This window comes from Monodon monoceros, unplaced genomic scaffold, assembly GCF_005190385.1.
Source record: "Monodon monoceros isolate NGI ecotype Baffin Bay Population unplaced genomic scaffold, NGI_Narwhal_1 Super_Scaffold_16, whole genome shotgun sequence".
Lineage (NCBI taxonomy): Eukaryota > Metazoa > Chordata > Mammalia > Artiodactyla > Monodontidae > Monodon > Monodon monoceros.
In genome coordinates this window covers 11,427,667-11,443,744 of record NW_021703772.1, presented here as the reverse complement: position 1 = coordinate 11,443,744, position 16,078 = coordinate 11,427,667, and the positions used below count along the sequence as shown (strand labels likewise).

The following is a 16,078-nucleotide window of genomic DNA, read 5'->3' as shown; positions in this document are numbered from 1 at the left end:
GAAAGTCTTCTGACTTTTATATCCTAATGATGTCATTAATTATATTAATTCTATCTTTATATGTATATCTCAAGGTAATTTCTGTGAATAATTGAAACTACAAAAATGATTTAAAAAACAATGGATAAGGGCTTCCCTGGTGGCTCAGTGGTTGAGAATCCGCCTGCCAGTGCAGGGGACACGGGTACAAGCCCTGGTCCGGGAAGATCCCACATGCTGTGGAGTAACTAAGCCCGTGTGCCACCACTACTGAGCCTGCGCTCTAGAGCCCGCGAGCCACAACTACTGAGCCCACAAGCCACAACTACTGATACCCGCCTGCCTAGAGCCCGTGTTTTGCAACAAGAGAAGCCACTGCAATGAGAAGCCCGCACACCGCAACGAGGAGGGGCCCCCGCTCGCCGCAACTAGAGAAAGCCTGCACGCAGCAATGAAGACCCAACGCAGCCAAAAATAAATAAATTAAATTAAATTAAAAATAATAGTGGATAAAGTTAACACCTCTTTTGTTGGGCAGGCGTGAAAAGGATTGATTCCATAAAAGTCAAAAATGAACATGAGCAGGAACTCCAGGAGATAAGCACAAAAGCTATTTTTCTCCCTATTGACTTTTACCAAACTGGAGACCTAGAACTTTCTCTCTTAATGGCTGTACGGGGGTAGGAGATATAATTACATGTCTTCTTAGGCAGGCATTAGCTATAACAGGAGACTCCTGCATGAAACTCAAACCCCAAAAAACTACACCCTCAGTGAAAGGGTAAATGAGAAATCAACTTAGCAGCCAAAAGGGGACAACAAAGAAACATGTCTTCACCTTGTCACAGATCTAAAAACAAAAGAGCTTGAGTCTCTCTAACTCCAAAACCAAGTCCAGCTATGCCAGCCTCCCTTCCCTAGAAGTCATTTTTCATCATTGTAAGAAAGTGGTTTGGGAGTTGAGAGGAACAGATTCACCCCTGGTCAGGATGGTCAGGAAATACTTCTTAGATATTTGAGCTGAACCTTGAAATAAATAAATATATGATTTCAACAAGCAGAGAATGAAGAAAAGATTCCAGATGCAGGGAACAGTGGAAGAAAAGGATACAGTCAGGGCCAGTAACAGAGTAATCAACCTACCATACTCACTAGTGCCCTACAACTAAGTAGCAAGTACAAGTGTAGCAAGTACATTGTGCCACTACTTTCGGAGCTCTGTTTAAAGGTTGGGTGTTTTTCACTTCTAGGAATACTTGTTGAAGCATTTGCTGGTTATCGACACTCTGAGGGATAATTTTATGAAAATATATTTGCAAGAGAGCTTTCCTTCTTTTCCTGCATGAATGTCTGTTATCCAGCTTCTTGATCATATTTGACACTGAAATTGAACTTCTTCTGGCCTCAAGTTTGGAAAAATGTAACTACCGTAACTTGTTCTTTTACTTACAATGTATTATCGTGTCAGTAAGTAGAGAGTCGTGTGTGCACAGCACTGACCTCAGTAGTAAGCGGTTATAGCAGATGCACCACAAGCCCTGCTCTTAAGGAATTGACAGGTTAATGGAGGAGGAGGGAAATAAGGCTTATTAAAGAAGTAGAGGATTATAAAAATAATTTTTTGAAGTAGAAGGAATTTGAGATATATGCCCAAGAACAGGGAGAGAGTGTTTCAGATGGTGGATGCAGTAAAAAAATAAAAGTATAAAGATTCCAAAGTGAGATTGAACATGGGAATGGAAGTGAGAAATAAAAAACAATGAGCTTTGTAGCTGACTAGGTGCATGTTGTATGTGTGTGTGGGGGGGGGCATGTATAGATGTGCATTTGTAAGTTTAGGTTCCAGGGTGGAGATGGCATGTCCCCAAAAGCCACCTCACCACAAGTGGCCTGTCGGCTTTAGGCATTTAATCAAGGCTGCAGTTTCCACAAGACCAAAATTGCAAAGAACTAACTTGCCAGCTATTTCAGCTGACTGCGCTACTGCCAACCATCCTTTCTTTTGCCCTCTGAAATGAGAGGCTCACGTCTCTGTTCATGACCCTGTAGAAAACTGGGGTCATCTCTCACCCATTTCCAGGCTAATGAAGATTATATACACTGTCATTGATTTGTTCAGTCAAATACAGTGAGCTGTCGTGTTTATTTTACTTGTGTTTTAATTTTGTGGCTCTTGGCAGTTTGACATTCATTTAGTAAGTGTTGAGTCTTGGCTAAAACCTGAGTACTAAAGATAGGATTAATTCATTCAACAAAATATTCGTAGTGGCCCTACTTTGTATCGGGCACGGTACTTGGTACTGACTCTCCCGGGAGTGAATAAAAGAAAAATATCCCTGTACCCATGCAGCTTATGATCTTATGGGGGAGAGTGAAATTTAAGAAACAAGTACACATTAAAATGCTATTGCCATTGTGATCAGTACTGTAAGTCAGCAGTCCCCAACCTTTTTGGCACCAGGGACCGGTTTCGTGGAAGACGTTTTTTCCACGGGGTAGTGGGGGATTGTTCAGGTGGAAATGAGAGCGGCGGGGAGCGGCGGATGCTGAAGCTGCGCTCGCGCACCCACTGCCCTCCTTCTGTGTGGCCCGGGTCCTAACAGGCCGAGGACCGCTACCGGTCCACAGCCCAGGGGTTGGGGACCCCTGCTGTAAATGAAAGAACGCTAAAGGAGAGAGTAAAGGGAAGCCTGCCTTCCATTAGGCTGTTAGGGAAAGCCTCTCAGAAAAAGTGATACTTGTGCTGAAGTCTGAAAGATGAGGATTTAGCCAGAGCTTAGACAGGTGGGAGTGGGAGGTGGGAGCTGGGCAGAGAAGAGGCCTTGCTGAGGACCTGAAGAAGGAAAGAGCTAATGAATAAATGGATGAGAAGGACATGGTCCCTGTTCTCTTAAATTGTCTTAAAGTGATGGATTTATAAACAAAAATATTTACGTTACGTTGTGACAGGTATGGTAATCGTGGTTTGGGTAAGTGCTAACTTAGTTTGTTGAAATCATGCACTCTGGGAAGGCTTTCTCAAGTAGTAGATTTTTAAGCTAGACCATAAGGATAAATAGGTATTTATAGGAGTATAGGAAGATGGTCTTTATACAGTAAATGGGTTCAGAATAAAATGCCTATAAGTTCTTGATGTTACTGATTGGGGGGAGGGGGACAGCTATAATATATGTATTGTAAATTATTTCTAAAATCTTAAGCCCAGTGAATATAAATAATTGAAATAAAAAGCAGGAATGATCATATTCAGAAAATTGTAGATTTTGAGTTTTGTCTATTTTATAACGTTTTAATATGGTAAATACGCTGTTTCGTTATCCTGTCTTAAAGTTTGGCATATATATAAGCCAGATTTCGAAAGACTGATTTTTTTTTCCCTAGGTATTTATTGTTTTTTAATTATTGCGAAAAATGCGAACAAGGAAAATTGAAGAGTGTAATGAATTGCCATATGCCTATCACCTAAATGTAACATTTTTCAGTTGCTTCATTTTTTAACTGAAATGTCTTAAAAACATGACATTTTCCCCAAAACACATAAATATGCATTTCTGAAAAATAAGGACATTTTCCTACATAACCATAAAACCATCATCAGGCATAAATAAACTAACAGTAAGCCCTTAATATTACCTAAACCAGTCCTTGTGCAGGTTCCCCCAGTTATCCCCAACGAGGTTCACATAATCTGTTTGGTTGAATCATGTCTGTCTCTTTGCTCTCTTAATCTAGAATAGTTCCCTCCACCCATCCAACCTCTTATTTTTCTTATACTACATTTTCTTGTTGAAAGCAGGGGACTATTGTCTGTTTACTGTCCCACCTTTTGAATTTGTCTGAATAATGTCCTCTTTCCCTGGATTTTCTGTAAGCTGAATTAGGTCTAAAAACTTGATTGTATTTAGATTACTGTTCACACTTGAATAACTCAGGGGTTAGGGGCGCCAGCTTTCCACGCAGTCAGAAATCCACATGTAACTTTTGGTTGGGCCTCCATATGCTCGGTTTCTCTGTATCCAGGACTCTGCACCCACAGATTCAACCAACTGCAGATCATGTAGTACTCTAGTATTTATTTACTCTTGGAAGAAATCTGCATTATAAGTGGACCTGCACAGTTCAAACCCGTGTTGTTCAAGGGTCAACTGTATATATTTAACTTTTTTGAAGTATAAAGAAATGCAATAAAAAGGTCCCATACTTTGGCTTCCAGTATAACTGCTGTTCCTGCTTACCCTCCGCCCTCCCTCCCTTCCTTTCTCCACATATGAGAACATAGTTAGAAAATCCGAATAGTACAGAAAGACACAAAACAAATTGAAAGCTTCTCTCCACTTTTCCCCAAAGTCAACCACTGATGATATTTTTCTTTCCATATGAAAATGTGCATTTACCAACATGCTTCAGTGTGGCAGCTTGACTTGTTTTTTAAGTACATCAAAGGTGACTTTAAAAACAACCTTTGGATTAAACTGACTCATCCACAGCTTTCTAGATAATGTTCCATTATTGAATTTCTAAAAGCATGTCTTTTAAATGTCATTCTAAAATGGTTCAAACTAGTATTTCCATTTTATTATTATTAAACTACACAATTCGGTTTCTTCGCTTAGAGACTCCTCCACACAGACAGCCAAGGAAGCCGATGAGTATCTGACTGAGCCCAAACAGGGTCTCAAGAATGCCCACAAGCAGTAGACCTAAAAATACTGAGAAATGGATAATCCTATGATTGTTTTCTATAGAATTGAAGTGTAAGCTGTATGTTCTCCAGTTACTGGCTGTTGTGTTGTTGATGGAGGGATTATTGAAATCCATAGGAGAAACACAAGAGTCGTCAAAGAACCACTGCAGATCGAAGGATTCTGGATGAATGGCACTGAACAAAATGAAAGAAATGATAAAGATAAGATATTCAGGAATACCACTGACCATCTAAAGAATGCAGCATTGTGCCTAGAAAAGGACATGTATAGTAAAACAGAAAGTGCTTTTGAAACATCGTGCCCAGAAACTATAGCTAAGATGAGGGTTTCTGAGCATGTGCCGTTGTACTCTTAACAGCTGTAAAACGTTGACATCATATATCCCATCACTCAACAAGCATCTACTCTTAGGTTGAACTGTATGAAATTTTCTATGTCAGAAAGCGTTGAATATTAAGTTTCCTGTGGTCGCACCTATTCATGCAGGCGCTCTTCTACTGGCTAAAGAAACTAAAACGAGCTTCCCCGTTCAAGGAGCTCAGTTCTTAGTGCAAAACTGCTGTGTTGCGTCTGTTCTTAAACCCGATGTACAATGTTTACTCACAAAAGGCATTTCAAATATGTCTGGTTAAAACCTTGTTGTAACAAGGTATGGAGAATGAGAAACTTTTAGCCCTAACACATCTGTCCTGACATGATTTATCTTTGGTTTTCTACAGTAGGACTAAGTGTTCTTAGAGAGTTTGCATTTCTGGATACCAGCAACTGATGTGCAGCCTGGGAAGAACAACAGCATGTCAGCACATGGAATATGAGTATGCTCATTGCAGTTTGCAGCGAGCGTAGGGTCACTCTTCTGTAATTGTTTACTCTCCGTAACTGTCTGTCTCCCCAACTAGAGTGGGAATACCTTGATGCTGTGACCTCCAGCTTGGCCTGGCGCCTGGTACATGGTGAGTAGCCATGAGCTGAGGACTGAATGTGTATAGCATGTGTGGTTGAAATCTCTAATTTTCTACTCCAGCTCTACTGGTAAAGGGAGTTTCTTTGGATTTTGATCCACAACAGCTGTGGTATGCAAATTTTGAGAGATTTTTCTTTTTTAATGCAGCGAGATAAGGAAAAAGGGAAAAAAAATTTTCATGTAACTACAAAAGTGAATTCTAGTTATTTTCCATACTGAATAATATGTAGGTAACGAATGAATTAGGTTGTTCTTTTCTTCCAGTTTTACAAATTGTGCCTAGATTCAGGCACAGAACCATCTTACAAGACTGAAATGAGCCATTTCCATGTAACTCTTCAGCATTATTTGTTACTCTGTGAGTTAAACTTTCGATTCATTGTCATGCTGACTGTGTTTCTATTATGTTTGCATGATTCCATTGGCTGCTGCTTTGTTTCTTTCTTAAGGCTTATAGGTTAAGCCTCTAGATTTTTTTTTTACTTATTGTGTTTTTATTCAGTTTATCAAATTATAAAGGTAATGTATGCTTAGGGCTTACAATTTTTTTTAATATTTATTTATTTATTTTGGCTGTGCCAGGTCTTAGCTGCGGTGCACAGGATCTTTGTTGTGGCACGCGGGATCTTTAGTTGCGGCATGCAGACTTCTTAGTTGGGACATGCATGAGGGAACTAGTTCCCCGACCAGGGATCAAACCCGGGCCCCCAGCTTTGGGAGCGCAGAGTCTTACCCACTGGACCACCAGGGAAGTCCCAGGGTTTACAGATTAAATTAGATCAGAAGTGGAGAAAGTCAGTGCTCCCTTCCTTCCCCCAGGGCATCCTCCATTACCATTCTCCAAAGATGAAAGTTAAGTTTTTGGTGTATATTTCCAGAAATTTTTAATATACATGCACATATGCAGCTATAGATTTTTAAAAGACAAGGATAATCCATCTAAGTCAACTACCCCTTTTAGACAAGACCATACCCAAAGCATTCTGAATGCAGTGATTCCTCCATTTCTCTGCGATGGGGCCAATTGGGATTAATGTGCTAAATACCTAAGAATCTGTCCCACGCCGGATAACGTGGCGCTGGGGCAGCACCACACTACCCTCACCTAACTAGCTACAGCTGTGTGAGACGGCAAACGGTTACTCACGTTACGTTTGTAAATGAAAATTCACAACTGGAAGTTCTGTTGCCTTGAGAGTTACAAATGAGGGGGCCCTCCGCGAGAGCCTGGATGGACACCGTCAGGCAGTATGCAGCTCCAGTGACCGTGATCACATTCAGAAGTGATGAAAGAAACATCTGAAAAATAAAGTAGGCACATTTGCACACGTTACATGTTGCCTGTCTGTTCCCAGTTTCAGCAGCACATGCAGTCTTTATCGTCAGCTGCCGCCATTCTGCTGACACCTTACAGTCCTAGATCTTCAGATCACCGTTTGATTAGGTGTGACTTACACACGAAGGCAGAGGGCAGAGTGCCTGCCATTTCATTAGACTTGCTAAAAGGTCATTGGTCTTGCCACTGTTTCTGAAAAACCTGAACTCTTATGCTCTACGTGAACCTTGTCCATTTCAACGGACCACTACAGTGTGTCAGGAACAAAGATAGACTGTAAAGAACTAGCAAAGTAACTATAATCCTATATGAATACCAAATGTCAGGGAAAGGTAATTTAAAAAATAAATAAACCGAACTCATGGCTATAAATATGTACCCTTTTAAACAGTGGCTCTCACCCCTGGGAGCACATGAGAATCACACAAGGTGCTTTTGAAAGATACTAATGCAGAATCTCAGGGGGGCCACCAGGCATTGGTATGTTTAAGATTTTCCCCAGGTGATTCTAATGTTCCCATCAGGCTGAGAACCATTGCTTTAAAACCTCAAGCTCAGTCAGGAATATTTACTGTGATTTCTTATTTATTGATCTACCTGCTTCCTTAAAGAATTATGAGAGCCCTCAGTGTTACTTCGTAACAATGTTCATGGCATAAATAGTATGATGACTGGGAGTTTGGGAGTCTGATGGATTTGGATACAAACCTACCTAGTAACTGTGCTACACTGGCAGGTTATATGCTTTCTCTGAGGATCAATTTCTCAGTAAAACAGATCATAAAATGTATGGGTTTTCAGAAAAATAAGATAGCGTATTTGAAAATGTTCTGAGTATAGTGAGAGAAGGTTAATAAATATTAATTTCCTTTACTTTTAACATAGTTAACAATTTTATACATACCAAATGTTTGAAAAAATAAGTGTTGTCTCCTTTAACTTAACTGGATAAGGACAATTAACATTCTGCTCCTAGTAAACCAGTCTTTCACATGCATAAGAGAACTGAGGATACTTTTTCCCTAAGTATTTTATACACACCACAAAAGTAACAGGTATTTGAGTATTATCAGATTGATTACAGCCCTGAGTGCAGACATAAATCTCCTTTCTTTGAAAACTTTTAGACTGAAACCGAAGATTGAGGAGAGGTCTGAAAGCTCGCTCCAAAACCAAATTTTTATGGGAAAACAAAAAGACAAACTTCACACTTTCAGCATTATCATATAAATTATTCTAAATAACATGTTTCTAGGACCAGCCCTGCCACTGGAGCCACACGGTGATTCAGGAGATGCTGACGCCTCGGCGGCTTTGCTGAGATGCCGGTAACTGCTTATGCACCAGACCAGCTGTGCTGTGCTCACCCCGGTTTTGTTATTGCAGCACGCTCTTTTCCTCGCTGCTAAGGACATCGTTGTTGCTGGAATGACCTGGAAATTACATCAACAGGAACAAAGAGTATTATTACTTCTCATCAGATGATAAAGCAATAATCTTCACTTTCTACTTGCCAGCGGTTGTGGGAAGCCAAGAGGCTTAAGAGAATAAAAAGGAGATGTGACAATGTCCTTGATCTTGTGACCCTTAACGATCCCCATTTGGACCATAAAGATTAAAAAGGGGGAAAGGATGGGGGATTTCAGTATAGCAATTTAAAACTTCCGTCTACATTTTTACTTTGAGTCATCATTAGAGAGACTTGGATTTTAAATTAAGTTATTTATTCATTATTTTGGAGGAATGTTTCTGAAGGAATGGTTGCATCATCCAAAATTCACTTTTTTTTTTTTTTTTTTTTTTACTATAATCTGCAACCACTTACCCAATTTCCCCCAAATAGTGTGAATTAATCTGGCAAGGATTCAGAAAGGAACTTGATGGTTTTGTCTGCCTGGTAGTTAGGAACTAAGAATTCTGTCACTACCCTTCTCCCACTTCCCTAACTTTCCTCTCACTCCCAGGGTCACCACCAGCTCAGTAGTTCCCCAAACTTATGATTTGAGAATTACTTTTAGTTCTACATTCTCCTTTCTACTCCTGTATCCATGGTATGGAATGATCTCACTTCACACTGATGTTTAGAAATCTTGTATTATATTCTGTGTCAAGGGAACACATATTGCTGGGGAAAGCTGTAAGAAATGATGCCATGTTCACAGGACTTAGGTTAAAGTTTCTACTAATAACTAGTCAGCAGCTATAACTAGAAATTCTTCATGAAAGAAGTTTTGTATTATTGGAGGGTTAAATGTCGATTACTTCCTTACACTTAAGATATTTTAGCCGTAAGTTTTTTGCCATCTCAGCACACCTGCCCTTGAGTAGTTCTCTCTCTCTCCTTCCACTCTTGTTTTCTAACATTTTACTGAGTCCTAACAACATACCAGGCACTGTTATAGGTGCTATACGTGTTTTAGTTCATTCACAGCCTTGTAAAAATCCTATGAGGTAGGGCTTCCCTGGTGGCGCAGTGGTTGAGAGTCCGCCTGCCGATGCAGGGGACACGGGTTCGTGCCCCTGGTCCGGGAAGATCCCACGTGCCGCGGAGCGGCTGGGCCCGTGAGCCATGGCCGCTGAGCCTGCGCGTCCGGAGCCTGTGCTCCGCAACGGGAGAGGCCACGGCAGTGAGAGGCCCGCGTACTCCCCAAAAAAATCCTATGAGGTAGGTGCCAATTATCCCCATTTTACTGGGTCGGAAAACTGAGGCACAGAAAGCTTGAGTAACTTGCCTAAGGAAGTGGAAGAGTTGGGAGTCACAGTTGGGCATTAGGGTTCCAGAGCCCAGATTCAACCACTGTTCCAGTCACACTGGCCGATTCTAGCAATTCTCTGTTCCTCCTTAGAGCTTGCACATTCTCATCTTCCCCACCACCATCACCCCCTCACTCATCTCATTGTCCTCCTCCTAATTGCTCCTTCCCCAATCCATTTTTTCAAGACCATGTCCACCTTTGTCCTTTCAGAGCAGGTCTCGGATTGAACAGCCTTACAAGGCAGCTTTCCTGACAAACTTCACCCCACTCTGACCATGTGCTGACTCCGTGTCACGTATGGAAAACACTGTATTGTTATCAAGCTTTGCTTGCATACTGCCTTGAACACCAACACTCTTATAATTCAAAGGGCACGTGTATGTATGGCAGCCTAGCCATTCAAGGCATAGCTGAGAGCCCAGAAGAAAAGGGAAAAGAAATGTATGTACCCAAATAGGTGTCAGTGTTCATGGGCTAAATTTCTTTTGTTGTACTTAGAAGTGATACTGCCTTCTGAGCTTAAGGAACAAATCATTTAGAACAGGAACTGGCAAACTGGCCCACTGCCTCTTTTTTATAAACTTTTATGAAAACAGACATGCCCATTCGCTTACTTATTATCCACGCTGCTTTGGCGCACCATCAGTAGAGTTGAATTATTGTGAGAGAGACTGGCTCACAGAGGCTAAAATATTCACTACCTGGCTTTTCGCAGAAAAAAACGTGTTAACCCCTGATTTAGAAAATTAATCTGTTAAAAGAAAGAGCAACATTAAATTATAATTAAAATGGATAAATCATTCCATTTTCCTTATTGATGTAAATTAAACTCTGCTAACTTTCTTGAAGGTTAATTTATTTCAGAGATGCTGAAAGAGATACTTTCATAGTTCCCCTTTCTTGCAAAGGAATTTTATAAAGTAATAATAGCTTATCATGTATGAATCCTCACCTGGTTGACTTCATGGCATGTTGACACATCTTTGTTACATCATTATGGGTAAATTGATAACTCTGTATTTCAACCATTTTGCTTATTCAGAGCTTTGGAAATTAGAGGGGCTCTTTATAGGATGAATATTAAAATGTGAAAGTGTGTGTGTGTGTATGTGACTGAATTTTAAGTCTTCCAGATAATCTCCTGCACAAATAAGTAATCTTGAGAATAATCTTTCTCTTCAATTCCTAAGCACATTTGAATGCATGAGTTTTTGTGAAACTTTTTCTTGATAGTCGTTTGTTTTTATAAAGAAAAGAAGTAGCACTGTTTATTTTTCCTTACAGAAACCCATATTTTCATCCAGTTTTAGAAATAAGGCATATGATTTCATAAGTGAAGTACAGAAGAGCTTTAGACCATTACAACTCTAATAGAATTCAAACTTTCAGGGTTCCTCTAAGTACTTGAAAATGAAAGTAACAAACAGAACAATGGCTCATTATATAAAATCTATTTTGAAAATTTTTGTTAGACATAATATTTTCTAATGTAACGTTCAACAATTTCTTCTCTGTTAAGATTTTAATAATTGGTGAATTATTACACAATAAGTGAACTCAGTAAATAGGCATGATTAAGATTAGGCTTACAATTAATCTATAAAATAAAATGGCCTTTATTTTTTAGAGGAAACATTTCAAGGAAACATTTCAAGTCGTTTTTTCAGGACTTGGAAAAAGAATGTGTATTGATTTTTCCATTTAGCAGATAATAGGTGAAGGTAATTACATAACATTTTTGCTCTTAGTTATGGTTTCAAAGATGATAAGGTTCACCTCTGTTTTGGGTAAATCATAAAACCATAAAATGACTGTATTTTATGAAGTAATCAGTAATGAATTCCATAGTTTTTATTATTGACTATTTCCTGCAAAATTCCCTGTTTTTGAAACAATACTAATTTAAAATGCTACAGATTAGAAAGATTTCAAGAACTATGACAAAAGTGCTTATCACGACAGTGATTTCTTCATTAACTTTTCTGTGTATTTACAAGTATATTGAGAGTTCAATGTTTTGAACTAAGTCGGTATTTTGATAGATGTAAAGGACACAATTCCCTTTGAAAAAAGATATTCTTCCACATTCTATATATAGCCAAGGATCAAGAAAATAACCTTTCTATCACCCACTTATTTGCTTGTGAGCCTAGTCTAGAGTTTGAGGCTCTAGCTATAAAATGTCTATTGAACGTTTCAAAGAGTTGTTTGATACTTTGAAGATATTCCACAATACCGAGTAATAGTAAGAGCCTGGCGTGATACCAGCACATTGTTAATATTTATTGAGGTGATAAAGCAAACTTAACCCTGGAACAAGAAAAGTCCAGGACTTCCCTGGTGGCGCAGTGGTTGAGAGTCCGCCTGCCGATGCAGGCGACACGGGTTCGTGCCCCGGTCCGGAGCCTGTGCTCTGCAACAGGAGAGACCACAACAGTGAGAGGCCTACGTACTGCAAAAAAAAAAAAAAAAAAAAAAAAAGTCCAGATTCTCTGAAACAATTTCATATTTATATAATTTTTCTATGCTTCAGTTTCCTGGTCACTTAAGTTTATTGGTTAAGTTATAGATCTTGTCTTTCCCCTTTGTCAGCCTGAGACAGGTGATAGGATTATGTTGCTAATACTGGTGGAAAACAGAGATTTGGAGTCAGATAAATCTGGAATTGGGTTTCACACCTACTATGTGACCTTGTTAACATTCTTAACGTTCTGTTTGCTGGTCTGTTAAAATACAAATGTTAATAACTACTCAGCCAGATTATTATAGCATTTAAATAAGATAGTGTAATGTATGAACCCAGTCGTTAGCACTTAACAGTGGTCTCTCTGTTTCATGTATAATGACCTACAAGTGTTTTCACGTTAAGTCTGGAGATAAGACTAGAATAAGACTAGAAGCAGTAACTGACCATCATCGTAACACACATACACACACACATATACATCCAAGCAAAGGCGCATTTCTCTGGCATTAACGAGACCACAAGTGGGTGTTACAGCACCCAAGTGGTATAACAAAAACAAGGCTCTTGAATGCTGAATTTTCAAACTTCAATTACATCCCCATTTGACTGATATGGGAACAAAATCACAGGATAAATGATTTGCTAACAGTAGTATATTGGGAAATATACAACCAGAATATCTCAATATTCTGTCATGTCTGAAAACAGGATTTATTGCTCTACACAACGGGTACCACCCAGGCCTACTGAATCAGAATTCCCAGAAGGTCTGTGAATCTACATGTATTACAAGTGCCTCGGGTGACTTATGATCAGATACATTGGGGAGTTGTATCTTACACTGCTCTGCTGCAGATTTCAACAAAGACAGACCTATTAAGAACTATCGAACATTAAACAGGCACCATAATGTATGAGTTGTAAAAGATCTGAGTCAAAGCATCCCTGAGGTCAGAAAGCCAGGGTTTCAAGTCCCAAACTCTTGGGCCAACTCCCCTTGGTGCAGGCAATGCCATATTCATGCCTCACAGTTATCATCTAGGAGACTCATCGGGCATGGAATGTTTCTTGCCCTTCCTTTTGAGCACTTCTTGCTTTTGCTGTATTCCCTGTGAATACTTAGAGCTGGTTTTGGCAAAGGAAAGCTGAGGGAATAAATTCAAAAAGTCCCGACCACTAACTATGAAGCTTGGAAGAACAGCCTTATATGCGAAGAAGTATGATACGTAATTACCCAACCAACTTTTATCAATATCTTATTTTTTGCCCAAGCTCCCTAGCCTGTACCACAGTTCATTTAAATTGTTGTTCTTCACTGATGCCAATATAAATTAATACCATACTCACTGATCCTCACTATATCCTAAGCCAAGACATAGCTCACGGCAAGGCTGCAAGATGGCCTTTAGACCATGTTCAGTAAAATAGTTCCAAATCAAGTCAAATAAATTTCACTCACCATCAAACCTGCTCCAATAATCCCAGGGAACAACCATTCAAAGCAAGAGATGGGGTTTTTAAAAGTTTGGTCTTCCTCCACTAAGTTGACAATTAGAGGTATTGCATTGAGAGTTACTCCCAACAGAAGTAGAACCAGCAGGCTGAATCCATTGCAGGCTGTCCATCCTTCACAGCAGGTCATGGTCACCCCCTGGTTCGAGGAGAAACCCTGTCAGGGTGGCTGTTTTTGTGGCACTGTCTTGCCTTTTATCCTGAGCTTTCTAGTTAAAGCTCAGCACTTACAAAAAAAAAAAAAAAATTACAGAAATGAGTTCAGAGTCCAGTAGGGCAGGACATTATTATGAGGAGTATTGCAGGAAGTAAGGACGATTTTACGTTACCATGGGGTGGGGAAGGTAGGTGGGAAAAAAAATCTATGGTTGCTACTAGATAAATTTATGCATGGAAATCGGCAGATAAAAAAATGGGTTTAAGATACACTCTTCTAACATATTTTACATTATACCAGTATGCCATATAAAAAGTAAAAACAAGAATATCCAGTTACGATAACCTATTTTTCTTGTTGTATTGATATTATTACCAGCTATGGAAGGTCCTTATTTTGAAATTGTTCAACAAGAAAATGAATATATATGAGATTGGGAGAAAACATTTTCTCTGCTGCCAATGTTCTTGGTTAGTCAAAATGTTAGGGTTCAGTTTCAGGCTGTATGCTCACACACACAAAACAGGCTTTCTACTTCTTGGTCTCTACCCTGTGAAGACTGACTGGTGGTCCTGTGTCTGTTTACTGTGAGATGCCTCTATATTCTCATAATAAATTATCCCCCTGTTAGTACTTTAAGCGGGATTCTTTTTTTTTTTTTTTGAAAACAAAGCCAAAGTTACTAAAACCAAGGATAGAAAAGTATACAAATAACTTGCCGTACTAAAATAGCAAAAGGAGTCAAGCAAATGGAAGGATTCTATCAAGATGGGCAAAGAAGCAGGATTCCTCTCGGCTTTGGAAGATGGCTAGAATTTGACACAAAAAGATGGTCAGAAAGGTATTTCATGTACCACTGTCAGTTGCAGAAAACCCAAACTCTTCTAGCTGTGCTAAGCTGGAAGAAGGATAATTGGGGAATCGAGTACAAAACTGTTGGGAGGGCTGGAGGGGCAGTCTCCAGGAATGCCTTCCAGGACATGACTGCTGAATGGCCCCAGGGGAACTTCTGCCTCTGCAGTCCTCACAGAGGCAGGGAAATCAAGAAGCCACCTCTGGAATGCATACACCGCGCAGCCGCAGTCCAGGAACCCACCGCCACTGCTGCTGCCACTGCCCCTCCTCAACCTCAAGGGTAGACAGGACCCTGGAACGCTGAATTTGACTTCTGCTGCCACTGCAACTTCTTCTTAGCTTCCGTGAAAGTAGTATCTGGACCCAGGAACATTGCGGCCGTGCAGAAAACTCAAAACCCCTGCCCCCCATCTTCCTTCACAGCCACAGACAGAAGCAGCAGAAAGAGGGCCTCTACCTCCTTGCTGTCTTCCATATTGTTACTGAAAGTGGGATCTGGCTGCTCGCCACTCAGAAGCCAATAAAGAGGCATGTTGGTGGAAAGGAAAATTTGCCGAGGGGAGGGCGGACTCCTGTCCAAAGGCCGACTCCCCACCCCACTGACAATCAGTGGGCAAGAGCTTTTATAGACGGAGGCTGGGGGCTACCTGCAGAAACAGCACAGTCAGCTCTGAGAGTCATCTTGAAATTGGTCATTCAGTGGTCTGACCAGGGTCATCTTGATTGTTTTAAGGACAGTTAATCTTCAGTTCCAGGGTCGGTTTGTTCCCATCGCCTTGAGACCTGTTCTCGGAATTGTGGCAGCTTATGTCGTGGCTACAGTCTGGTCATCACGTAGTTAACTTCTTCCACCTGATGGGGCTTTCAGTATCTATAACACAGCTCGCAGGATACGGCTCAGAATAGTATCTATAGCCCCTGAGGAGGAACTAAACGTCCTTGACTTTGCTTAATGACCAAACTATTATTATTTGGTCTCCTTTGACTCTTTTCCTTTGTTTCTGCATGTTCTCACTTCTCTGATTAAACTTACTCTTTTCTAAAGTTTTTCTACAGACAAAATGCAGGCTGAGGACATGGGGTGGGGGGCAGGCAAGGACCACAGGGTCCTGCTCCGTTTCAATATCGCTCAAGGATTGATCTAATTATTGCAATATCCAGACTTAGATGTAGAGTATTCTGGAAAATGTAGTTTTGCCACCCATGTGGGATCTTAATTCCCCAACCAGGGATCAAACCTGTGCCCGCTGCATTGGAAGTGTGGAGTCTTAACCACTGGACCACCAGGGAAGTCCCTGGAAAATGTAGTTGGTAATCATTCCAGTCTCTACTGTACCGAAAGCTAT

At 40.3% G+C, this 16,078-nt stretch overlaps 2 protein-coding genes across 7 annotated transcripts in view; one reads left to right on the top strand and one right to left on the bottom strand.

The window, feature by feature from the left end:
• MFF (mitochondrial fission factor) overlaps positions 1-8,665 on the top strand; it is a 44,439-nt gene extending 35,774 nt beyond the window's left edge. Inside the window, exons 12-14 of one of the 6 annotated variants that reach the window (XR_003793895.1) lie at positions 1,230-1,399; positions 5,585-5,638; positions 8,241-8,665. The gene's annotated coding sequence lies outside the window, so the exon portion shown is untranslated. Of the gene's footprint in view, positions 1-1,229; positions 3,235-5,404; positions 5,564-5,584; positions 5,639-8,240 lie in introns of those variants that run through there. The other 5 variants (XR_003793897.1, XR_003793896.1, XM_029225039.1 and 2 more) reach the window with 5 other exon arrangements.
• Positions 4,349-13,989, bottom strand: TM4SF20 (transmembrane 4 L six family member 20). Its single transcript, XM_029225050.1, has 4 exons — positions 13,668-13,989; positions 8,353-8,418; positions 6,797-6,948; positions 4,349-4,858 (listed from the first exon to the last, which is right to left on the bottom strand). The coding sequence occupies exons 1-4, from the start codon at positions 13,848-13,850 to the stop codon at positions 4,567-4,569; spliced, it is 693 nt and encodes a 230-aa protein (XP_029080883.1). The 5' UTR covers positions 13,851-13,989; the 3' UTR covers positions 4,349-4,566.
• Between the last annotated feature and the right edge of the window lie 2,089 nt (positions 13,990-16,078).

Bases quoted from the DNA above. Each gene is read 5' to 3' on its own strand.
- TM4SF20 (XM_029225050.1), bottom strand. From the start codon at position 13,850: ATGACCTGCTGTGAAGGATGGACAGCCTGCAATGGATTCAGCCTGCTG. The intron at 6,949-8,352 runs GTGAGCACAGCA...TTTATTTTTCAG, and splicing joins GCTGCAATAACAAAACCGGG to ATGTTTCTTTCATCACTTCT. The intron at 4,859-6,796 runs GTGAGTAACCGT...CATTTTGTTCAG, and splicing joins TTTTCATTTACAAACGTAAC to TGCCATTCATCCAGAATCCT.